The sequence below is a fragment of the Lepidochelys kempii genome, chromosome 8 (genome assembly GCF_965140265.1).
Source record: "Lepidochelys kempii isolate rLepKem1 chromosome 8, rLepKem1.hap2, whole genome shotgun sequence".
NCBI lineage: Eukaryota > Metazoa > Chordata > Testudines > Cheloniidae > Lepidochelys > Lepidochelys kempii.
In genome coordinates, this window is record NC_133263.1 from 15,154,086 (window position 1) to 15,179,803 (window position 25,718).

Genomic DNA, 25,718 nt, shown 5'->3' on the forward strand with positions numbered 1-25,718 from the left:
CCTGCCATGGGTCAGCTCCCCAACTCCAGCAGCCATGGACAACACAAGCACTCTCCTCTTGGCCTGGCAGGCCCCATGTTACTCTGCAGGTTAGCAATAGGCCCTCGAGCCCTCCGAGTATCTCCCTGGCATATCCAGCCCTTGGTCCACTCGGTATTGAGAAAGATGCTGCATCCAAGCAACCCAGTTTACCTGTTCCCCCTCAGATCACTGCTCTGCTTTACACACACTGCTTAGATATATTTATAGTGAAATCAAGTACAAGTTTGTTTAACAAAGATTAGAGATTCAAGAAGTAGGAAGTAGAAGTATTGGAAAGAAATGGTTACATATAAAAGAAAATCATAACACACATTCCAGAGCCTTGACTCAATTAACAAAATACTCTCATGTCTTGTAGAAGATTGCTCACCCAAAATCCTTGCAGTGCTTTACAGCCAGGCTTGGCTGTGACCCTCCTTTCATGAGACAAGTATGCTGTCAGCTTGCCTCCCAGGTGAAGGATTATGTATGTTTCTTTGCCCCAAGATATACTTGTCCCACCATTTTGCCTTTATTTATAATCAGGACACCCACTTCTGCGTGTTTCATCTTACAGATTTCCTTTCTTGTAGATTTTGCAATCTCTCATTTTACAGTACACCATACTCATATGGCTAAACAGGGAAATAGGTGTCTGTTGCCTCCTACATGAAAGGAACATTCCAAGGTATGTCACCTTTTGGTGACCTGTCTTAAATCAAAGACCTTAAGAACATAACTTCCAGTATAGATACATACCTCCTTAAATACTATCCGTACATATATTTCACAATGATTATGTCAACTAGTGGGCACCTGGCTCTCGACAGAGACCTTACATGCCACTTTTCAGTGAACTGTTATGTATATATCCGACTCAGGGGATCCATATAAAACCCCTGGCTGCCCCTTCTGCCCTCTGCTGATTTGCACCAAGGGGTTCCTGGGTCACAAAGGGAAAAATAAGTTGTGGAGAAGATCTAATTTCCTCTTCCTCATCTCCCTTCTTGGATCTACTTTCAACTCCTCAGAAGCAGAAGAATTTTTCAATACTTGCTAATAAGTATAAGTGGATTGTCCCGCTGGTTGAAAAACAAACCAGGCCTCCTTGGTCAAAGCCTGGTGTTTGAAATAGGGATGTCTTTTAAAAAAATGTTTCTATGTTAAACTGAGATGCCATTTTGATACTAGCATCATGATAATTTCAGTTAAAACCACATACTGACAGCTAATCCTATTCTTTTTCCATCCCTGTGAAACACTAACCGGGAAACATTACTTTTAAATGTTCCAAAACACAATGTATAATCAGTACTGTGCAAGGGGGCATGGCTAATGAGTGTCACAACCATCAGCAGCATGGTGCTGATAAGTAAGTCAGGCCAGCAGAGATACAATTTATCCCCATCCAAATCCTGGTTGCTATCAGTCTCTTTCAGATGAGATTCTTTGAAGTCGAGAGGGGCAGTGCCAGGCCTTTGATCTAAGTTCATGGATCATTGCTGAGCTGTACTGCACTGACAGGTTTCTGAGCTAGTAAAGTTAATATTAAAAAGATTGTCTTTTGCTCAGTGGTCTCTAAGTCAGTGCATTTGCTGAACTGAAAATCCTTTTAGAAAAATGTGTTGGGTCTCTTTTTAACCTACAATATTGTGGATTAATTTGGAGACACGGTGATTAACGGGAGCTGTATTTGACGTGATAACTATTCCTACATAAAACCCATCTACTAGACTTTGTGAGTTTAGGTGCTGATTAGGTAACCTTAAATGGTTTTTAACTGTATAACCTCTCAGCATGTAAGCTGGGTAATTGGCTTCCAAACTGACAGTGTCCCTGGTTTTGTTCTCCTCAGTATTTCATGAAGATTAACCAGTACAAGAGAGCAACTTAGTTCTGGGAAGACAATTAGAATGTTATGTCTTGTTTTACTGTTTAATCCATCCTGTTTCTAAACTCTCTCTGTGCATTTGTGTGTGAAGTTAGCTATCCACTGTTAGGAGACAGGGTTGTGTCTCCTAAAATAGTTTTAGATCAATGTTCTTTTACATCCATCTGTACATGGATAATTTTTAGGTGGCAAAAAACTATTTTACTGTCTCTACTGAACCCTGGTTGGATTCACTTCCACCACGACATGATGATCAGTGTGTGAGAAGTGATTAAGTGAATTGGGTGATGGAAGTGTACTAGGTGTCCCTGTGAGTCATGGAATGTTGCTAAGTTTCTTATAGCATGTTGAAGGTTTCTTTTAACACTGTAAGGGTGACCTGCCTCCATTACAAGGCAGATTAATTAGCTTCAAGAAGCAACTATATTAAATGACTGTGATGTTGAGTTGGAGCCTCATTAAATATTATGTATTTTCCAGCTCCTTAAGAAATCACTAGTTTCTCAAGAAAATCTGATTATGAAAAATTAATATGGACTTCTGCTCTTAGGATTTGTTTATAAGCTTGCTGCCTCTGAAGCTTTCATCCCAGGATGATTGGAGGGGGAGGGGCTGCATCAGATAGGACTATACAGCAAAAGGTTTCCTCTTTTTTTGTGTTCATTAGAGACGTTGCTTTAAGTTGAGCTTCTAGAGAGGAAGAGTGACCCACAGATGTATAAGGCAGCCATTTGAAGTTCAGTATCCTACAACCTAGCCACAGTAACTAAATAGTCATATTGTTTTGTAAAGTGTGCACCTTTCCAAGAATCTCTCCTTTCATTTGTCATCTAAAATCAAATTGTATGACTAGAAATCATTAAATATTAACTTTCCTGCTCAAAACGTAGACACTATTATAGAACGGCCTGAAAAAACAGCTGGTTCATCCAATGTGTTCCTTTGCATTTCACAGGACTGCTCTTTACATTAGTGGGAATAATTTCTTTTTGAACCTTTGATTAATTTCTGCACTTATGTCCTTCAGCTGTCTCCAGGAAAGTTTTTTCTACAAGAATTTTTTCTTTCCTTCCTTAGCTTCAGGCCTCTATTACTTTCCATGATTACCAGATTTTTTGTGGTCAAGTTATGTGACTATAAAAATACACTTCATTTGTACAGGCATTTTGGTAATGCCCTCAAATTGTTCTCTTTTGGCGGGAAAGGAATATAAATGTACCTGAGAGACTTAATCTTATATTAGATCTTATTTTTGGATTATCACAAATTTTAAGGTTCTAGGCATTTTTAACAAAATGTTTAAACCCCATAATTCATTGTTTTTTAAATACCGAACTTCTCATAAAGACACAAAACAAACAACAACCAGGGGAGAAGATTATAACTTTGCTCTTTTTAAAAAACAAAAACATGAAAGGTGGAGAAGATACTTTTTGAAATTGCTTAATGGGGAATTATTCATGAGCTGCTTGCTCAGGTGAGTCAGTCTCATAAATAAATGCAGCTCATAAATAGACCTTGTGCATTTCTTCCACAATAGCTTTTAGGCAATATTACAATGCACTTTTATGAACTACATAACTCCCTAAACTCCCTTACACCTTTGTATCTGTCTGCTTGATGTTGTTAATTGAGTCCACATCATATTCAGTGAGTAAAGGAGTCTAATGCCCCTAATGGAAAGGAAATGTCTGAGGACCATGTGAGAGATGGGGTAGAATTGTTATGCACAGACTTTAAGAGAAGGCTAGGCATTTTATTGGAAAAAGAACTAGGTAACTGAAGGCTTACACTGTTCCTCTCTCTAAAGGACTAGGTATCACATTGGCACAATGTGTGTGCTGAATGAGCCCGCTGTCAAAAATTTGCTTTGATTTAGGGATGCATGGTTATTTGAACTGTAACTCTATTACAAGATATTATCTTTATTATTGATGTAATATATTTATTATTATCTTCAATTTATGATCATGTTATTGTCTTCATATTGCAGCCCTCCTCTTCCAAAATGAAATTATAGATTGATCCAACCTCAGTACAAACTTGCAGTCCTTTACCTGGGAGAATCCATGTCAGTTTGTCCATTAATTTCAATCCACAGACCTGCTTCTCTTCAGGATCTTTCAAAACTGGATTATATGATAACTCTTAAATTGGAAGATCATTAAAAAGGGAAACAGATTCACTCCTAGTAGAACATTCAGTTCCCGAAACCTGGTGTTTGTTATAAGTGATCTATTTTAAGCTCCAAAGAAGACACAATCTGTCCTAGACAAGGCATTGTGAAAAATTAATAAAAACAACAAAATTCTGTCCAGTTTCCTGGCTAAAGTTAATTTTATTTTTTGCTACTTATTATATTAATTGTGCAGGCCATTAACAGTACTGCTAATCACTGAACTAGTCTGAACTGCGAGGGTATTTCTCCCCTCTTTGCCTTATGCAATATCTCAGTTGTATTTTATCTTGGATAACCACTTCCATCATCTAGTGGAGTGACTCAAAATGATGATAGAATGACATTCCAGCACTGCATGTTCATGACTCAGCGGTGTTATTGATGCAATGTCTCAGCACAGTCTTGGTGCAATGATGGGGTGTTGCAACACATCCTCTTTCCTGACTTCATAAAAACTTTTGCCTTTGGAGCTGCTGGGAAGAGGCCGGGTTTTCTTCTTTTCTCCCATTTCCTTCTTTCCACTGCATTTTCCAGCACTTTACAAGGACAGAGATAGGCACGCTCTGTTTATTTGCTCAGTTCTCACCGAGCTGCTGCATGTGGCCAGACATAAATGCTTTTATTCTACATTGAAAGTCACTGTTGGAGTTGCTAGAGGGATGTTACATGATCACAGATTAGTGGGAAAGTGATCTGCATGTTGGCAATAGGAGGTGATGTGTCCACATGACCATCTGTTTATTGAAATGTGGTCCGTGGTATAAGAAAGTTGAGACTCTCCTGTCTTGAGAGAGGATGCAAAGAATAGGAATAAGTGGGCAATGATTAATAATAAAGTGACCCAGGAATTGGAACTAAATCTAATGTTGTTTTAATATTATTAAAGAAACAGTGTCAGGTTAAAAACATTCAGGGTATTTTATAATAGCACATTAGGTATTAAAACTGAAAATCTTGTAAACATTTTTAATTTTTCATAATTTTATGCTGTCTATTCTTTCTGTACATCAGTGGGCATGGGGAATGAAAACACAGGGTAGTTTGTTTAAATTTCAGGTTCTTATGCACTAACATAATATTCTTGTCTGGGCTACAAAAGCACCCAGGGAATATTTAAATCTAAAAAATGCTATTTTCTGAGTTGTTTGTTTTAATTTCATGGAAACAACTTCTTGCAAACCGTAAATTACCTTAGTCTGGGCTAGTCCAGTGGCTCTGAGGAGGTGGCTTTGCTTTGTGTCGCTGGACCATTGCTGCCTTTAAACTAGCGGAAGTAACTAGCTGGAGATTCCCCTGTGGAATCCCTGGGTGCCATGCAGCCAGGGGATGTGCTGGGGTTGGAGTGAGTGTGGCTGAAATGTGCTGTGCTCAGGTGATCCTCAGATGCTACAAATCGTCCTGGGGCTGTTCAGGCTATTGTAATTTAGATCAGCCCTGAGGCTGTTCTGATTTGTGCTGAGGGTGCCCTGGAGATCAGGAAGAGAGAATAAAGGTGGCGGAAAGTCATCTTCATACCCCTTTTGGGTCCTACGCCAAATGTAGCTCAGCCAGACTTGAGAGCTAGGATCTGTGTGTGTCCCCTTATAACGGCTTCGAGGGGCTGGATAGTGAGGTAACTAAATTTACTAGCATAATATTTAGGTAAGTCAAAATTGGTAAGGATTGTAAGCAACTCCAGAGGATCCAACAATATGTAGTAACTGGGCAACACCATGGAAGACTGATTTCAGCGCAAGCAAGTGCAAAGTGTTCAGTCCAGTATGTGGTAACCTAAGCCATATGTACCTGCGCTCGGTTCCAGATTAGTTATAGCTTCTGTAGGGAACACTGAGACAGCCTCAAACTGAACAGGTAAAAGGATCTTTCTCCATCATGATGTCAACAAGGAGAAATCTACCATTGTGGTGTTTCAGAGAAAAATACTGCTACTATGCCATTATATGTAGGTGGTGTATCCTCCTCAAGAACAGTGCATTCAATCTAATTCATGTAATTTTAAGGATCTGGAAGACTCAAAGTTTGAGAAGGGCCATAGAAATTATCAGAGGCTTATACGGACTTCCAAATAAGACAAGACTGAAAGACTAGGAATGCTTATTTTGGAGAAGTATGGTAGGAAATATAGGCAAAGACTTTCAGAGATGAGTGTCTGAAGTTAGGGTCCCAAGCACTTATTTAGACACCCAAAGAAGTGGCACTCAGCAAATTCCATTGAAGTTAATGTGAACTATTAGGTGCTTGGCATTTTAAAAACCAGGCCAGCGAAGGCCTCAAGTGTCCCTGTTTATCCTTTCCTGGGACACGAGGGCACTCAAAATTGATTGTAATAGAAGACTGCGTTATGCAGCTGGTGAACCTGTGGAATGTGCTACTTCAGGGAAGAACTGAAGCAAAGGATTTAGCAAGATTTCAAAAATCTGTTGTATGTTCGTGTGAATAACAGTATCTGTGGTTTTTGTGGCTGAAATGTAAATTCTTGGATCACTCAGTTCTCATGATTCAGGGTAAAAACTGATTGACTGGAGTGAGCGAGAGATTCGCTGCCCTCGTCTTTAGGTGCTATTGTAGATGAATAGGTGAGGCAGTTCTATGCCTTCCTCCAAAGCATCTGCCATTGACCACTGTTGGAAACAGGGCACTGGACATGTGGCCCCATCAACTAATATGGCAATTCTTTAATCCTGATATATTTGGAGTGAGCCATGTTTCAGTATAAACTTCCTTTGTGTTCTGTTCCCAAATTACTTAAAAACTGCTGGAAGATAGGAACAAGAAGGCTTGATTAAAAGGACACTGTCTGCTGTTTTTTCTCTGAACTCCCCAGTCTTTGCAATGGCAGAAATGTAAGTCTCCTCCTACTTTTGTCCTGTCCGTTGGGCAAGTATTGATTCTAGCAGTGCAGAAATTCAGAGGGGTGGTGAAACAAAGCTCTGAAAAAAAGGCCATTTATTTTGTTGTCTTTGCAACATCATAGATGTCATGAGGACTATGTCTAGTGTTGAAAATAGCTGTGTATTACTTGAAATCTGCTTTTGCAGAACCAGCAGGGGGCACTGAAAGAGGTGGGTTCCCACACAAATGGTGGCTGGCCTTTCAATTACTCAGTAATGGCTTGGCAACTTTGAAATCTCTTATACAATTAATATCTGGAAGACTGTCCCACCAGATTATCTTCATGTTAAGGTTGGTCTTATTTTGTGCCAGAACTCCTTGACAGTGTCCCTTTAAGTGTTATAAGGGAAATGACTCCATTTTAAAGATTATATTAGCTGATTTTTGTAAATGCGATAAAATATTTAGACGTGGTTTTTACAAAAAGAGTTAAAATGCTAATCCAAACTCCCTTGTTTTGAACAGGCACAGAAATTCTTGGCAAATCAGTTCGTATTATATTCTCTACATTAGGAATTTGCACATTTTTTGCAATTGGCTACATGTTGCTGCCACTATTTGCTTACTTCATCAGAGACTGGCGGATGCTGCTACTGGCTCTCACTGCACCTGGGGTGCTCTGCGTTCCACTGTGGTGGTGAGTTTAATTGTATTGCAAGGTGTTCGGCTTCAGAAAGTCCCATCTGTAGCTGGTAACCTCCAGTTTAAATTGTGAAATAACCAGTTGGATTATAATTGCTGTGGATTTTGGTTTTAGTATTCTGCATGCCAAGTGAAGGGATTTGCCTTGAAGATGAAACATTTTCAGCCAGTTTTAAGATAACTTATCTATGTGCTGAACCCTGCTAACACGGCTAGAGTCCATCTTATGCTGGCTTTGCAGTGCTCTTCGGAAATTCTTTCCAGACTATCAGACTCTCAACCTCAAACTCTCTTTATAACCTTTTTGTTATCTCCTTTATTATTGCTGGATGAGTTGTACTGTACAAACTTTCCCTTCCAGCTTTTCTTCCTTCCTTTTTTAGAAGCCTATTTTCTATGTGGATGCAACTGTTGGAATGCAACAAAAATCTTTCTTATTGAAATGCTACCCAAAACCTGTGTGCTTTGCTACACACAATATTTATGTCTGAGAGGGCTGGATAAGGGTAAGAGACTGGGGCAGGGAGGATGTTTAAAACTTTCTCCTGGATCTTTAATTACTCTGATCTTTTTCATAACTCACTTTTAGTCTCTCACCACCTCTCGGCACAGTGTTGAGCCGTTAAAACAAAAGAAAGTGTGGTGGAGTAGAAAGAAAAGGAGTACTTGTGGCACCTTAGAGACTAACCAATTTATTTGAACATGAGCTTTCGTGAGCTACAGCTCACTTCATCGGATGCATACCGTGGAAACTGCAGCAGACTTCATATTCTCTGTGTATATATAAAGTCTGCTGCAGTTTCCATGGTATGCATCCGATGAAGTGAGCTGTAGCTCACGAAAGCTCATGCTCAAATAAATTGGTTAGTCTCTAAGGTGCCACAAGTACTCCTTTTCTTTTTGCGAATACAGACTAACACGGCTGTTACTCTGAAACCTGTGTAGCAACTAGATGTTTGGCCCAGCAGGCTCGCTGGAATCCAGGGTTCTAGCTTAGAGCCAGATCCTGCAACTTGTACCATATGCATGGACACTGCCAACAATAGGGCTTTGCACAGTGCACCTTCGTTAAGCATGTTACAAGATTGAGGCCTAAATGCAAATAATTTACTTTAATATGATCATTTTAGTGAATATTTACATCTTGGGTGCAGTGCCCCAGGGTACATCAGATTCCCCACTAGAGGGAGATGCTAGAGGCATATGGGGGAGAGCTGAGGGGAAAAAAAGTCTCAGCGCTAACATTTTGGTGCTCAATTTTCATTTATTTTCCCCCCACCCCCAGTAAAGTTTGGTCACAGTTTGGGAGGTTTCTGGGAGCAAGGCATTTTGTTCCTCTAATGTGGCCTTGGAAAAGAAGTGAAAATCCAAAAAACAAACAATGGATTAATCCAGTAGACTATAACAGATCCTCTGTCAGCAGTTCTGAAAGCTAATCTTATTTGCTGTCTAGATGGTATCTGCACCAAATGCCATATAACTCTTCCAAGAGTGGCTGTGTGGATTGATAGGCTGTAACAGTTCACAGCTTCTTTGTCAGAGTTGTGTAAACCTTCAACGTGTTACTTTTGGAATATGAAGTCAGCCATACAGCAGGAAACCACCCTGATAAACCAGGCATCTCATGTGCATCTTTGCTAATCCATGCAGCATTATCAAATTCAGAGCAATCCAACGTTAGTTTTTCCTAAAAACAACATATCAGAATCCCTTTATCTGTCTGTGATGCCTTTTCCTTGCAAAGATATGCTTCGCTACTGAAGTAAAACCATAGCATGCCGCTGCTAGGATGAAACATGGTTTTGTGTATTTTAAAATTATTTGGGGAAACCAGTCCTGTAAAGTAAATAACTTTTCAACATAACTCTCACTAAAAACAAACAAACAAAATGTTTACATGCCTAGGTTAAGGGGTTAGGTTGAATTTTAGTCTAAAGGAAATGTAAAATGTGCCATTATAAAGATGTGTTGCTACCACCTTCTCCTAACCCCCCATACCAGCTGAGCAAAGGGAGTTCTGACGGGCTTATCCAGGTCCTTGCATATGTGGGTTACAGTGGCATGGTCACGAAAACAAAATTCTGTACCACAATCAGGTGCATGATTATTTAGCGTGCACTGTGGAAGCTGCACTGGAAGAGCACACTAAACAACGAAGTGTATACGTTAAATGCACTTAGGCAAACACAGCCCCAGGGACAGCTCGCTGGGTCAGTATTGGTCAGTAGCTTGTCCAGGGAGGGATTTACATGAGCACCATGACATCCTGCAGGTTCATTTGGCTGGTTGAACAGAATGTCATAGCTTCTTTGGCTCCACCCTGTTTTTTTTTTTCCTCAGCCAATTGGATGCCTCATCCTGTAAGGGGATATGCTAGCCTATCTGGCCTTTAGAGACTGGGGTTGCTGTCTTGAAGCTGACCTGACTTCCTGGGACTTGGAGATCTATGGCTCTGAGTGCCTTATACCTTTCAAAATATTATATGTTCAAATTTAAAGTGGGGGAGAATCTTACAATCCTTTGGAAAAGGTTTCCACTTAGATCAATGGGCACCATCATATTCATTTCTCAGCTGTTGCCACTATGGGTCCTTCCCTCTTTCCTCCCCACTTTTCTTATCCCTGCTCCTTTCTCCCTTCCCTTGCTAATAACACCAGGCACCAGCCTCTTTCCCATTAAACCCTGGCTGGCTGAGCACACAGCCAAGTTGAAACTGGCATGTGTTGGAGCTCTGGACCTGTGAAGACCTAAAACAGCCTCTGTAACAGGGCCTGCGTTAAAGGTAAGTTTTCTGTTCTTGGTTGTGGCAGTCAGGTGAGCTGAGGTTGGGAGGAGACAGCTGTTCCCCAGTTTGTCCAGGAACGTGACTGACTGGCTAGGAATCTGACTGTCTGCTCGCCCCAGGTTTGAATGTGTGGAGCTCTGTATTGAGCAGGGGTGGATGTAGCCTTTCGAGCACAATACTAAACTCTTCTTAGGCTTGGTTGTGAATTGTAGCCAAGGGGTGCGCCAACCACCTGCAGCAGCACCCTCTGCCTCAGCACCGCAACTCTAGTCCTGGCATGGCATGGAGGCCACAGGGGTGGAGCTAAAGAGCAAACCTGCCCTCCTGTCCTGCGGGGCTTGGCTCGGTTCCCTGCTGTGGGTGTTGCAACCTGGCGCATTGCATCACAGCGCCACTCATGTTTGGCGTCCTTGATTTCGTAATGTCTGTGGTGCAGCTGAATCCATGGACTTGCGCTAAAGCCTCTCCTGGTATTGGATCACAGGGTGAGGAGCATCTGGTCCCTATGTGACAGGCAGCTCCATCACAAATACCTGCTTAACAGGGCTTTATGATGGGAATGCAGACAAGCCACTAACTGGCTCTAGGTCTAGCACGCTTACCCAGATCCTTACTTTTTTACTTTTCCCTGTTTTGCCAGTTGGGAGGATTTCAGCAATAGGCTTTGGCAGTGACCGTTTACCAGACATAAAGAGATTCTCCGTGCTTTTTGTTTCTCTTTGCATGCAGTTGTCATGCTGGATTTTGAAAACATCACCCTAATGGATTTCATATGGCTAACCTTAACCCTGACCATTCCACACTCCGCTCCTTGGTTTTTTATTTTGTTTTTTGGTCTTTCCTTTGCACTCATTTCCCGCCCCGCTGCCCCCATTCCTTTTTAAATTGACACCAATTTAAACAAACCTTACCTCACTCACCGCTGGATGGTTATGCACTCCCAGTGTGAAAAGAAAACACTGGAGACAAGACGGGAAAGCCTGATGTTTTTGATTGGCCCTGTAGGCAGATTAGAGGAGGGATGCTATGCTCGCTCTTTCTCTGCATCTGTGGAGTGAGTGCACTCATTTCCTGATAGAGGGGAGAAATGTGAGGTGTCTCCCTCACCCCCCAAAACATACATATTCTCTTCAAAAAATTTATATTAAATATTCCTTCTTTTCATGCTGGGCTGAACCAGGAAGCTCCTCTCTTGTTCTTCTGAAACAGCCTCATTTATGGTAGATTAAGACCTCAAAAAGAACAATGTCTTTATTGCACTGTTAAGTAAAGCAAATCAGACTTATATCCTACACAGTGTGACATACCATTCAGCTCCATCTTTCTGCTCTTTGAATTTGGCTGGAAATATGAAATAAAACCCTTTAAAAATGATTTTCAATGCCTGCTTGCTATCATCAGACTTGAGAGATGGTCAGATGTTTGATTCCCTCTCCAGAGTGGCATTTTAAATAATGCTTCTATTTAACTTGAAATGCTTTAGAATCCTTGACTTCAGTGTGGCGTTGCTCGCTTTTCCTCTGCGACACACAGCATCATTTTGTTAGTGGGAGTAATGGAGGAAAAGTAGGTATTCGAACATAAAAGTCCAATTGGAAAAGCTGACTGTCGCTAGCGTATAAATCCTATGAAAGCTATGGTGGCTCACTGAGCTGTTGCACTGGCCTCTTGCTGCTGGAGACCTAGATTCAAAGCCCTGCCTTGGGGTACCAGTGAAGTTGTGTTTGGTGGCTGTTCTTCCTGGTTCTTGTTTGCATTGCAAAACATCCATAAGGATTGACCTGACTCTCATCTTCCACTTCAGGGTCTGGGACTGTAGAGGCAGAGAGATGGTAGGTAGGGATTGAGGTACATTGGCAGAGGTATGTAAAGGAAGCTTGCACAGTGCTTGCTAGTGGCTCTTATGAAGCAATGTATTTACTTAATAACTTTTATACAGTGAAATAAGAACTATCCTGTCAAAAGCTTAGTAAGATAAATACTCCAAAGGGATTCCGAGTATCCCTTGCTTCTGCAATCTGCATTCGTATTCATTAACTGACCTGTAAAGAAATGCAGTGGGAGAGACAGTAGTAGAAAAATGTTAATCAACCCTTTAAGAAGGGGTCTAGCAGCTGCTGTTGCAGATCATGAAGGTATCTCGGCCGTCTCTGACCTATTGACTTACCATTGACTTAGGAGAGCAAGACAGCAGCAGTTAGGATTGAAGGATTTAGAGTTTTTAAAAAACTGGGGAAAGAGAGGCATGTCCTTCTAGTCTGTGTTTGATATTAATGGACATCATGATGTTTGGATTTTACCTGCAGGATACAATCATGTCCACAATGTGGCACTGCTACCATTCTCTTAGCCTGATCAGTTTTGTTTTATGAAGATAAAGAAGGTTGTGTATAAACTCTCTATGGCAAGTAGCCTTTAAATATGTCTGCACTTTCCTTTAAATATCACCACCACAACACTACACCATTTGTGTGCTGTATACAACTTTTGTAAGGATAACTTGTTGATATGATTGATATTTATGCTACCTAACTATTAATATTTTTGCTATTTACCAAGAAACTTCTGACTCTCTGATGGAATTTAATTATCCCCTTAACATATATGAATACAACTAATTTCAGAAACTAGTTATAGGAAGAGGGCCCTGTCCTGCAAGTACTTGACCATGTGAGTAGTTACCCATGTGCTTGAGCAGTACCATTGAGCTCAGTGGTACTACTCATTATGGGTAAAGTGACCCACATGTTTATCTATCGGGACGTTTGGACCCTACCGCAGGAAGTGATCTATTACTGAGATTGCAAAATCTATCTCCAAAGTGTATTTAATAAAGATGATTAAGTCAGGAGTTGTGATCATTGTGGAAATGTTGATTCAGTCCTTCTGAAATTTGTTGCAGGTTCATTCCTGAATCTCCCCGATGGCTGATCTCCCAGGGAAGATTTAAAGAGGCAGAGATCATCATCCGAAAGGCTGCAAAAACAAATGGCATTGTAGCCCCAGCTATGCTGTTTGACTCCACAGAGGTACATTTTCATATGTCCTGCCACAACTGGGTGGGGTGCGGTGTGGGGAGAGAGGGACTATATGACCTCTTGAGGTCTCTTCCAGTTATCCCAGAACTGTAGGGAGTCTAATCTGCTGCTTGGCAACCTTTGCTATTTTCCTGTTCAGGCAATTCATTTCCAGATTATTCTGATAAGGCAGAATATGTTTTCATATGTCCTGCCTCAACTGGGTGGAGGCGGGGAAGAGAGGGATTATATATGACCTCTTGGGGTCTCGTCCAGCCCTAGAGTTCCGTGATTCTAATCTGCTACTTGGCAACCTTTGCTATTTTCCTTTTTATTTCCATATTATTCTGATAAGCCAGAACATCAAACAGTTCAGAGCACAGCTCTGTCACCAGTTGTTTAGTAAATTGTCCAGGTTCAGTACTTGCTGTGACATGAGGCAATTGGTGGTGGCTCATTTGCATCAGTAAGTCAAAAATATGCAGCTGCAGTTGATTATTTTGCAGTAAGATCTGTACTCTTCAGCAATGACTTTCTCTGGCTTTCAGTCAGGACTGGCTTGTCTCATAGGTCTAACAAAGTGTCTATCATTAGGGCACTGCTGCCTCACTCAGAAAAATGAGAAATTAAAATACATCTATCTTCATCTTGGTTGGATGCACTATTGACAGCTGATCATTTAATTTAAAGGTAGCTCTTCCAGATGGAAGGATCTGTGTGGAGCAGCAGTTCTGGTACCCAGATTTTATAATGCATATGTGTACCTGCTAGTAGGAGGCACCAAAGGAGAAAGCAGGGCTTCACTGAAGAGCCTGTCAGTCCTAGCATGGCACTAAAGGGCACCCTCAAAAGTGCCCTTAATAAATAAATATGTATAGTGTGTAGGCAGTTCCATTGCCCCATTGCTAAGTAGTCCTTTTTCACTGGCTTAATACACTGTTGGCCCTGTGTCTGTGCATGGGGATTTATTATTTGTTTTCTGGGGTTTTTTAATAATGATCTGGTGGTAAAAGGGCTCCATTTTAATTAAGAACATTTAGTCCTTTCATAGGAATGATACCTCTTGGTTAATCTTCTTAGTTACAAAGAAAAAAGCCTAGCTCAGAAAGCTTATTAGCATTTAAAAGTTGACTGAAACACAAGTACACACATAATACAGTGACTTAGCATTTGTGATCTTGTCTCCCTCTAGCGGCTAGCTCCAGGAGCATAATAGCCAGCTAGTTAACTCTGCTTAATCGGATGGTAGGGGAGTCATACTCTTTGATGATTACGATCCTCAGTTTCAGTCCCATGAGTCTGTGTTCATTACATGTGCACATGTCTTTTACATGAGACTTTATATATTGTTTTCATATAAATAGCCACTTATTAAGCTCCAGATAATCCACGGCACAGTACAAAACCACATGTTGTTATGACTTTTCTACAAGAAAAATGTGTTCTTTGATGAACTTGCTTGGCAGCATAAACTACTCAAATATTGTTCAGTTTTTGGTTATGCCACTTAAAATCTGTTCTCGAAAAGCAAGTGTGTTTTGGGGGTGGGAATTTTGTCCTAGGATAGTTGTGAGAAAGAAGAGCACTTCCTTTATGTCCTAGCTGTAGATCAGCTGCATGTTTAATACTTTACAAGACTTTTTCTCAGGCTCCAGGAGAAAAGTCTGCTTTTCATCACTGCCTCGTGCCTTTCAGATTAAGTGGCAATACAGCCCCTCCCCTCCCCCACCCACAACCGTACAAGTCTGATCCTGATGTCAGCCTTTTACATTTGCCAGTGGATGATGCCTGCACAATATCTGTTCTGTTAAAATAACCTTAGAGCTTCTGAGCGATGCCAGATGGACGTTCCTAGAAAGTGAAAACTTCTAGCTAGCCAAACAGGAACGGCCAAGGAAGCAGCATTTCAGCTTCCCCGAGGCAGGCCAGGAGTGTGACACAGCCTTATCCTCTGGGACTGAGAGATTAGCTCTGTTTTATGCCCATTCAGTCCTGGGCTGGCCCCTCACCTGAGACCAACTTGGTATCAGTTGTGGCAGTGGCCTTTGTAGTAATGGCACGAGTCTACTAAGCCCTGGCCCGAGATCACCAGCTCCTTTCTTCATCCTAGGGCGCTAAATGGTAATAGTTTTGGGCCACTACTGGCCCAGGCAGGGTGTAATTCTTATGTGGGACCTACCTCCAGGCTCTGAATCAGCTGGACCCAGCAAAGAGGACCCTGCACATGCCAGATTGGCTGCAGAGGGTCTGTTTCCAGCACCAAATGGTCTCTCAGCCTCTGCTAACATGGGGAGCAGTGGTGGCAAATATCATCACAGTTAGTAATTGAGTTCAGGGCTGAGCACCAATTTCCCATGTGCTCTTGCAACCAACTGCTGCTCAATAGGCAGCCGAGCTTGAGGATTCTTTGTTTCACACTGATCTGTGTATTCTGAGATCTGTAGAGATCTCAATAGGCAGCGTGCGGGAAACTGCCTTTGTCAGTGAGGCCGGTCCTGGGAGTGCCTTTGTACGGCATGAAGGAGGAGAAGTTAGTGCAAGTCTTTTCCCCCGTTAGACTTTCTGTTCTTTGATGACTTGGTAACTGATTTCTAGATCGAATTGGTACGGGTATGTCAGTACTGCCGTGTGTCACAACTAACTTAAAAGTTACTTTAGTCTCTACCCCCAGTGGTACTCCAATCAAGCTTCCTATGAAACCCCTTTGCTGATGCGGAATTGGTTGGGTGGCTGTTGATTTGTGTATTTTCTGCCCTTTCACTTTACTTGGAAGGGTTATGTGGGGTTATATTTTCATAACCTCCATCCTCCCAAATCTGTGTGTTAAGATTTTTTTCCCCACAGATTAGATTGATCGCTTGCTATAGGGATATTTTGGGTTTGTTTTCCTTTTCCCCTAAGATGCAGGATATGAAGTTTCAGCAGCAGCAGAAGGCATACATCTTGGACTTGTTCAGAACCCGAAACATTGCAGTTATCACTGTTATGTCATTGTTGCTGTGGTAAGTGGATGTGTGACCCTAAAGCACACGGACAACAATCAATCTGTTTGTGATGTCTGTTGTAGTTTTTTATAATAACCGGTCTCATACACTGGGACCTATTTCAAACATGGGAATCTGCGTAGGGTGTTCAAATACCTGCATTAAAGGGCTTGCATCCGTGTTTGGGCAGGTAGAGATTTGTGCTCTTCAGTGTGCATGTGAGCATGCAAATTTATGATGACTCTATTGATGTTGAGCATTTATATAGCACACGGTGTACTCAAAGTGCTGCTGTAAAAAAACCAACAAACCCACAGTCTTAGCCACACAACATCCATGAGAAGTACACATTACTGTCTTGGGGGTATAGCGAAAGAGGTCATGTGGCTTGCCCAGGCCATATAGCAGTTCAGTGGCAGAACAATAATTAGAACCGAATACATGACTCTTAATCTGTGATCCATTCTTTTAGACTCCACTGCCTCCCGTCTAGAGGAATTGGCTAATTCCTTTTGCATGTCAAATTGAGGTGTCCCAAGATTTGAAATCCGATCTTCCAGCTCTCTTATGCAGAACCATAACATTCAGATGCTGTAATGGAGCTTTTTATGAATACACCGAGTCTTTTAATAGAGTTTGCTCTAGGGAGAGGTTCCCTAAAAATGGGATTGTAGATGGCATGCTGTAATAAACTGAAACGTTTCAGGACTTCCTACTTCACTTTATTGTTAATGGCTCCGTCACAGTGAAACACCATTATGAATAACTTCCAGTGAGCCTTTCATTTACCATATTGTATATGGGAGGGAGAGTTAAGTTAGGGCTCTGTGGAGAGGATTGTGTTTGGGCATTTTTAGTACAAAAAGAAGCTGCAGGTGCAAAAAACTTAGCAACTGTGGTGTAGCTATTGAAATTCTGAAAGCCATCCCATCCCTGCTGATGTCTGGTATAGTGCTGTTTCTGAAACAGAATCTTGGGTAATACTGTAGAGACTTTACTTTTTATGCATCTTTCAGGATGTTAACATCAGTTGGTTACTTTGGACTGTCTCTCAACACTCCCAACTTGCATGGAAATGCCTACATCAATTGCTTCCTCTCAGCCATTATAGAAGTTCCAGCTTATGTGATTGCTTGGCTGCTCCTCCGAATCTTACCTCGGCGGTATTCGATATCTGGCACCTTGTTCTTAGGAGGAGGGGTTATTCTCTTCATTCAGCTGGTGCCTACAGGTATGAGCTTCAACTCATGACGTAAAAATAAAATATATCCTACAGTGCCATCTAACTGCTCCAGCAAAGGGTTGGAAACCAGGAAGTTACCAGGTGAAATTTGCACCAAACCTCAATCATTTGTGGCTTGATTTGATTTTGGGTTGGTTTGTTACTTTTTCGTACAATTCTGAGCACCTGCAGCTCTCATTCAGTTCACTGGGTGTTGAGTGCTCAGCACTTCTGAAAATCAAAGTATTGATCCGTTTATGCTTCAGATGACCAGGTCATAAAATTGGATAAATGACAGAACACAGATGCATCTGAACTGGAGACACTACTTACAAAAATCAGAAGTTCTTCAGATTTCACCGTAGACTTCAGTAGAACCTAAATGCATTGCTGATTAGATATGAATTTAAGCATGTGCTTATCTAGTTTGCTGAATCAGAGCCATAATGCATTTCAAGTGCACTCTCAGACTGGGAGTGAACCAAAGTCCTGGTAGTATAAAATAAGCTGCCTGCTCAAGTTATGAATTGGCGAATCTAGGGCTCAGGGGTGGTTATGATAAGAGAAGACTGCAATTACAGAGGGGGGAAAAACTGAAGTCTTTGGGAGGTAAAAACAATGGAGGTAACAAGCATGGGAACTAGATGCAGCTTTATTGATCCTCATTTAATTTTATTTTCAGACCTTCACATCCTGTCTGTCTTCCTGGTGATGCTGGGGAAGTTTGGGATCACATCTGCATTCTCAATGCTTTATGTCTACACTTCTGAGCTCTACCCAACAATAGTAAGAAATATGGCAGTTGGAGCTACTTCCATGTCTTCCAGGGTGGGCAGCATCATCGCTCCTTACTTTGTTTACCTTGGTGAGATGTCTTTTATCATTTGGCTTGAATTTAAACACATGGGAGCAAACTGCACAGAGCAGTTATCCCAAAGAATGGGTGCAAGCTAGAAAGTCCTGGTGCTCCAAAGATGTTTAAACCAGCTTTTTAGATATTGTAATTTCAGTCACTTTCCTCCATTTTGGGCCATTTTGTTTTACACCAAGGGAAATAACTGGTGTTACACCACTATTGCACCTGTATAAAATTAGAGTATCAGGCCCTTTTATTCTCTTTGATTGAGGCAGGTGCTTTCCAAACAGAAGAGGCCTTGTATCCTGCTCACAATTCAAAGGCAAAGAGGGATAGCAAAGGGGTGAAACATACAAGTAGAGCGGCTGAGATGATACTTTGCCACATCTTGATAGTGCACACTTGAAAACTATTCTCAGTCACTTCTGAAACTTGCCATGATCAGTCAGCTAGTTTCCCAAGGGCATATGGCCCAAATGGGCCTTCATTGCATAGCGCTTAGTGTAGAAGAGAGCACAGAGACTTGTGAGATGCTGAAAAACAGGCAGATGCAGGTCAAATAATCTCTTGGAATCTACACTTTTTTGAAAATGGTACTTAGAAAATATGCAGTATAAAGCATACACAGTAGTGTGTACATGTAATATTTCTAATTACACACAAAACACTATGTTAAAAGAAATGTTAAGGTTGCAAAGTCAAACCTCAAAAGTAAAAAGAAATTCAGCCCCGTTGTGCATATGCTAACAGTCTTTAGATGTTCACATAGTATTTTATAGATGGAGAGTGAGGCACTGAGAGATTAAAGTCAAAAGTATCCACTCATTTTGGGTGCTCAATTTGCGATGGCTAGGTCCCTATGAAGTGCCATATGACGCTTAAAGAACAGCTTTGATCGACTTCCATTGCAGAGCTGTGTGCTCAGGACGCCTATATATCAGATCCCAGGGTCTTAAGTGAAGCGATGAGAGACCGCCTCTGAAAAGTTTGGTCTAAATGATTTAACTAGCCTTACATAGAGAAACTGTGTCAGAGCCAAGGATAGAATCCACTTCTTCAGAGCAGCATTCCGTTGCCTTAGATATGAGACAACATGCTGTCTCTTCCTACAATCTGCTGCCTCATTCACTACACCCCTTCCAAGTTCTGCAACAAATGAAGCAGGGGTCCTAACAGATAAGCCTCCTTCACTACAGAACCCGGATTCATCCCCAGAACAGGCCCATCCTGAATGAGATGGGTCCTGCAGAAAAAATGGTATGTGATCAAATAATTAAAGACTGTACCCTAACGCTTATGCACAAGAGGGTTGAGTTGCACAGACTTAATTTTGGCACTTTTGAGTGCTTGACTTGCAACCCTGGTGGTTTTTAATGTAACTTTTTGTTTGCGACTTCTTTGGTTTTAAAAAAGCAAATGGAAATAATAGAAATTCCATTAAGTGGCATCATATTGACACCCCCTGGTTCGTCAGCAGCGTAGGAACTTTTAGATCTATTTCACAGGCCTCTGCCACTTGAGCTAATAGAGTAACAGATAGCTAAAGTAGCTTGTGATTCCCTACGTGGACCAGCAGTAGTAGGGGATGAGACTCACGCACTTTGCCAGTGGATTTCACAGGGAGCAGAGAAATGGTGAGACTCCGGAATCTTGGTTTCCATTCCAGATTCTGAACAGGAATGAAATAGATATGGATCCTTGTGCACATTTTCCCCCAAGCTTGACCCCCCTCCTGCCCTATCCCTTCCAACCTGTCCCAGTTGGTCTCTTCACTACTCCTAGCTCCGTGTCCCAGTCCCATTCTTTAGCCCCACCCAGTCGCTGTCCGTACTCCTCAGGTGTCTCACCCCGTCCCAGTTTCCTTGCCCACCCAGTCATAGTCACCCCCGCCCCTCCCAGCCAGTCAGAGTCTCCTTGCTCAGTCAGTCCCAGTTCGGCTTCTCAGGGCACGCAGGGCTGTGAGTCACCTTGTTGCCAGCTTTCTCCAGTGCCTGTGCCAGTCGAATATTAGCTCCCTAACACAACCAGCGTGTCAGGCACATGAGTGCTCTCCTCTGCGCTACACCAGCCCTGCCTTTGCCCTGCAGACTGACAGTAGATGCACTGCATCCCTCAAGTTCCCCCCTTGGGGAGTCCAGCCCCTAATCACTGGATATCCACAGAAATCCCAGATCATCTGGAACAGTGTTTCCCAGTTTACTAGTTTTCACTTAGCCCATGGCTCCTGTATCACACACACAGCATTTGTTCAATGGTAGTAACACAAAAGATAATTTATTTGAATCTCTTTTTTTTTCTTAAACAGAAACAAGTGGAGTGAGGGAAACAAATGGTTACATATGAGACAAAATTATAAAACATGAAGTAGGGCCTGCCCTTATTCGTAGTTACCTGTCCTAGCTAATAAAGTAGATTCTCACTCCAAAATTCAGTCTTTTGCAGCGCTGGCTAATCCCAAGGAGCTAGGACCCAGTTTTTCACAAAGCACCTCCACTCATCCAGGTACCTCCTCAGTGGACAGATGTAGAATGTCTTTCTCCACCCTGTGATATACTGAATCAGTCTTTATTCACAGACAGGGCGCTCCCTCACTCCCCTGTCTTTCCTTCTCACTTCCAAGTGGTTTTGATGTTTAATTTTTCTGGGTTGGTGCAAAGATAAACCACTGAGCAAAACATTATGTAATCAGCTAGCCAGAGGGAGGTGAGAGCTTCCTCCCGCTTGAATGGGCCAGCACCATTCCCTGGTGACTCACTTTCACTTCAAGACCATAAGGGTATAATTTTAAATATAGTAACATTATTCCTTAACGGTTACCCATACGTGCATGTATTGATAAGTTACAAGCTTTCAGCAGAGACCTCACATGCTACCCTTTATGGATAACTATCATGAAGCCAATGTGTTAGATGTAATGAGTTTGTCTTGTCTGAGACGAGTTGCTTGTACGGAACAGTGACCCCTTTGCCAATTGGCACCAATGGGCCTCTGTGTGATATCCCCTTTCCAATCTGTCTCTCCCCTCCCATCCCACTGACTCCCAGTCTCCCTCCATGGACTCCTCATCCAGTCTCTGCCTCCCCCGACCTTCCCGGCTCCCTGTTCCAGTTCCACTCTTCCCCCCAGCTCCTCACCCAATCTGTGTCCTCCTCCCCTGCTTTCCCCCTTGGCTCCCAGTATCACCCCCTCGTACCGCGCAGTTCCCAGTCCAAGTCTCCTTGCCCAACTAGTACCAGTCTCCCTTCCCCAGCTTCCAGTTCCAGTCTCCTTGCACAGGCCCAATCTCAGCAGATGCCTTGTCCAAGTCTTCTCCTTTCCCTTTTCCTCTATCCTGCTTTTGTCCCCTATGCATTCCAGTCAGACAGCTTCCTCCTCCACACTGTCTGAGTGCCAGCAGGGGAGTTCTTGAGAGCACAGGAGAGACAGGCTCCCTGCTCTCAGTACCAACACCTGGCCCCACTCTAACTATGAGCAGCCATTACAGGGCAAATTCTTTTCAGCAACTGTAGCCCTGGGTTGGAACGTGCTCATCTGCTCTGCGGGGATGGACCACATGCAGTCTGTCACAGGTAGGAGCTGACAGAGTCTCGAGCATACTGAGGGAGGACAGAATCTTCAGAGGTTTAGCTGCTTCTAGCAAGACTCCACTGAGCATATGTAACCTGCAGGTGTTTTCCAGAGGCTTATAACTAGGCCAAATTTGGGTGGTTATTTGCTGGGATGGCAAAAGGCATGTTCTGGACATGAGGATGACCACACTCTCTCTTCTCGTCTTTTCCCCCTCCACCGCCCCTCACAGATGGCAAAGGTTCCTAACAAAACAATTGCATTAACCTTTTTAACAAGGGCAAAACAACTTATGTTTCCCTAATCTCTGAAATAGCTGAACCATCTTTGGTGAAACGTTAAAATAATAATAATGAATAATTCAGCCTGAGCAGACACTTCAGCATGGAAGGTTACGTTTTGGCAAAGCTATAAACAACGAAAAACAGGATCTTGCCATGGGAATTATCAGATGACCCAGCTGGTCCTATAATAAATTTTCTATTGCTCTATGTTCTCACGTATAAACATTATGGCTTTTAAACCAATGTAACTCCATTTACTTTAAGGGAATTAATCCTGATTTATGATGATAGAGAAAGTGAGAGGAGAACTGCACGTATACTGTGTCATCTATGTGTTTAAACATGGAAAAATTTTCAAATCATTTAACACCATGTGATTCTCTCATCTAAAGTTTTCACAGCTATTACAGTCACAAAACTAATAGCTTGTGGCCAGGATTTCTGTTTGTTCTTTGTAATAAAAAAGGTTCCCTCTATTTCAATCTCTCTGTGTTTGTTCAGCACATAAGGCAGTGTGGCCTTGATCCTGCTTGGGATCCTTGAATGTTAATGCAATGCAAATAATCATAAATAATAATGCAGAGGTTATTCAAATAGTAAGGAAAAAATGTGATTTTTCTCATATTTTGTATTCAATGTCCGATGGGCCTGCTTTCAGGACCTTGGCACACTAATGGAGGAAGTCACACATTTAAAATTGGAAAAGGTAAGTTTTAGGAGAATGCTGTGAGCTGTTGATATTTGCTTCAGCCAAGTTAGGACCATATAGTTTAGCCAGTTATTGAATGAAGATGGAGATCAAAGCACAAACTTTGGCTCCCTCTGATATATCAAAGATCTTTGGTGGTTAATCCTAGCTTTGTTCTCTACATCATAAAGTCTACAGGTATAACTTCAATCCGAAATAATATTGTCGTGTCCAGAATACATGTATTCTACATAAGATACTCTCTGGTTCCTTGGTTTGCACCTTTTCTGAAAGATCTCTAATGTTCTGTGCTATTGTGGTTTGCAGATTTTGCATCCTGACCATACACTTGTGCACAATTGTAAGGCTTCTGGCAATACTAGTAACTTTCCAGTCCCAAACCTGATTCTGCCTAGACCAAGGGCACCGTCTGTCACAGCAGGCCTGTTGCTTTCCCCACTTCTAATCAAGTTTTTGTAAATGTGCTGTTAGTGGAGGAAGTTTAATTTGTATTTAATTAAGTTTTATTGTGAGGCTAAGATTTGAGTCCAAATAAAAACAACGACTGAAGGCTCACTTCCTCCAGCAGTGGTATAATTGTGTTTATCTCGCCAAGACATTTGTTATCCTACATGGAAGAAGCAACATGTAGGAGCTGTTAAATGGTACACAATTCGTGCCAGAGTAGTAATTGGCAACACCTTATGCGATGTGATCATCCCCTATTACAGTTTGGCATATTTTTAATTGAAAAACCCTTTGGATAGGATTGGCAGGTACATAAGTAACTCCAGTTTGGGATTCACTTGTGCTGACTTCTAGGTGGAAATATTGGTTAACAAATTATGCAAAGTGAATTATACAATATAGTGGTGTCCTGAATATTTATTCCATCTCTGAGCTCGTTGTGATGGTTGGTGTATAACTAATGTTGCCATGTCCTGTGTTCTGCCAGGTGCCTATGACCGATTCCTGCCTTACATTCTCATGGGAAGCCTGACTGTGCTGATAGGGATCCTTACCCTGTTTCTCCCAGAAAGCTTTGGAAATCCTCTCCCTGAGACCTTTGACCAGATGCTAAGAGTAAAAGGGTAAGTGGATTTCATTCACTCCATAGATCTGAAACATACAGCCACAACCAATTCAATATCATCTCCTCATTACACTCAACAAATGAGTATTTTACAGGTCTGTTCCAATAGACCAGGGGTTCTCAAACTTCATTGCACTGCGACCCCCTTCTGACAACAAAACTTGCTACATGATGCCAGGAGAAAGGACCGAAGCCCCAGAGCCCCAGCTGCCCAGGGCTGAAGTTCTCGGGCTGAAGTTCTCAGGCTTCAGCTTTGGCCCCGGGGCGGTGGGACTTGGGCCCCAGCAAGTCTAATTCAGCCCTGGCGACCCCATTAAAATGGGGTGGTGACCCACTTTGGGGTCCTGACCCACAGTTTGAGAACTGCTGCAATAGACCAAACCTTTCAGAAGTGGCCTCTGATTTTTAGTGCCTGACTTGATACACATTGGGTCTGATTTTTCAGAATTGCTGAGCAACCGTGACTCCCAACTGAAATCCGTGTGTGTGTGTGTGTGCTCAGACGTTTTGGAAACAACACCAACAGTGTTTTGAGATAAGCACTCAGAAATCAGAGTCCTTTCTTGAAATGTTATCCTGAATGGCTCCAGTACATTAGAGGTCTTCACTGTTATTAGTGGGCTTAGTACACAGAGCGTTTAACAGACCAAACTTTCTCTTGTATGTTGAGGGCAGCACGGCCCAGTGGATTGAACTCAAAGCCAGGAATGCCTGAGCTGTGGGGTTAATATTCATTATGGAAGCACAACCAGTGTGTCAGGTGCTATACAACAGCGGTTCTCAACCAGGGGTCCAGGGCCCACTGCGGGGCCACAAGCAGGTTTTAGGGGGTCTGCCAAAATAAACCAGAGAGTAGAGCCAGTGTTAGACTCACTGGGGCTTGGGGCTGAAGCCCGAGCCCCGCAGCCTTGGGCTGAAGCCGAAGCTCAAACAAATTAGCTTTGAGGGCCTGCTGTAGTGTGGGGCTCTGGGCAATTGCCCTGCTTGCTACCCCCTAATGCCAGCCCTGGCTTTTAATCTACTGGAAATACAGAAAGAGTTGTTGTGGAACAGGCAGGCTGGGGAGTTTTCATAGCATGTTGGGGGGGGGGTCTCCTGGTGTACAAGACACGGAAGTAAATGTGGTCCCCTGCTGGGGTACTTTTGCTTAAATAGATGAACAACCCAGAATGTCCCAGGAGGAAGGTTTTGTCTGAGATGATTTTTTTAAGATAGGTGGATACCAGCTTTTTTTTTTTTTTTTTTTTAATTGAAGTCTGTTTTGAGGCAGGGTTTGGAATAAGAGGTTGGGAGCTGGATTCATTGAAATCAGGATAGAGTCTCAGGCGTGTTTCAACTGCTACCGCTGAATTGCTTTGCATCATCTAGGGCAAGTCACCACGCCTCTCTAGGTGCCTTTCCCTGCATCTTTAAAATAGGGATAATATTTTCATCCCTCACAAGGGTGCTGTATTAATTAGATCATGTGTATATTAGAGAGACAAGGTGGGTGAGGTAGCACACAATCCTGTGTAGAGAACATTACCAAGTTTTTGTATTTTCCCTTGTAGTATATAGAAAGGCTATTCATTTAATAGGATTGTTCTTGTTTCATTTA

General features: G+C 42.3%; 1 protein-coding gene across 4 annotated transcripts in view; it reads left to right on the forward strand.

Annotated features, from left to right (window-relative positions):
- SLC22A4 (solute carrier family 22 member 4) overlaps nt 1–25,718 on the forward strand; it is a 54,971-nt gene that overhangs the window by 22,403 nt on the left and 6,850 nt on the right. For 2 of the 4 annotated variants that reach the window (XM_073355645.1, XM_073355648.1), the window contains exons 4-9: nt 7,449–7,620; nt 13,313–13,439; nt 16,329–16,429; nt 17,428–17,642; nt 18,316–18,498; nt 23,984–24,119. In XM_073355645.1, coding sequence (XP_073211746.1) covers nt 7,449–7,620; nt 13,313–13,439; nt 16,329–16,429; nt 17,428–17,642; nt 18,316–18,498; nt 23,984–24,119 — 934 coding nt within the window. Of the gene's footprint in view, nt 1–7,448; nt 7,621–13,312; nt 13,440–16,328; nt 16,430–17,427; nt 17,643–18,315; nt 18,499–23,983; nt 24,124–25,718 lie in introns of those variants that run through there. The other 2 variants (XM_073355647.1, XM_073355646.1) reach the window with 2 other exon arrangements.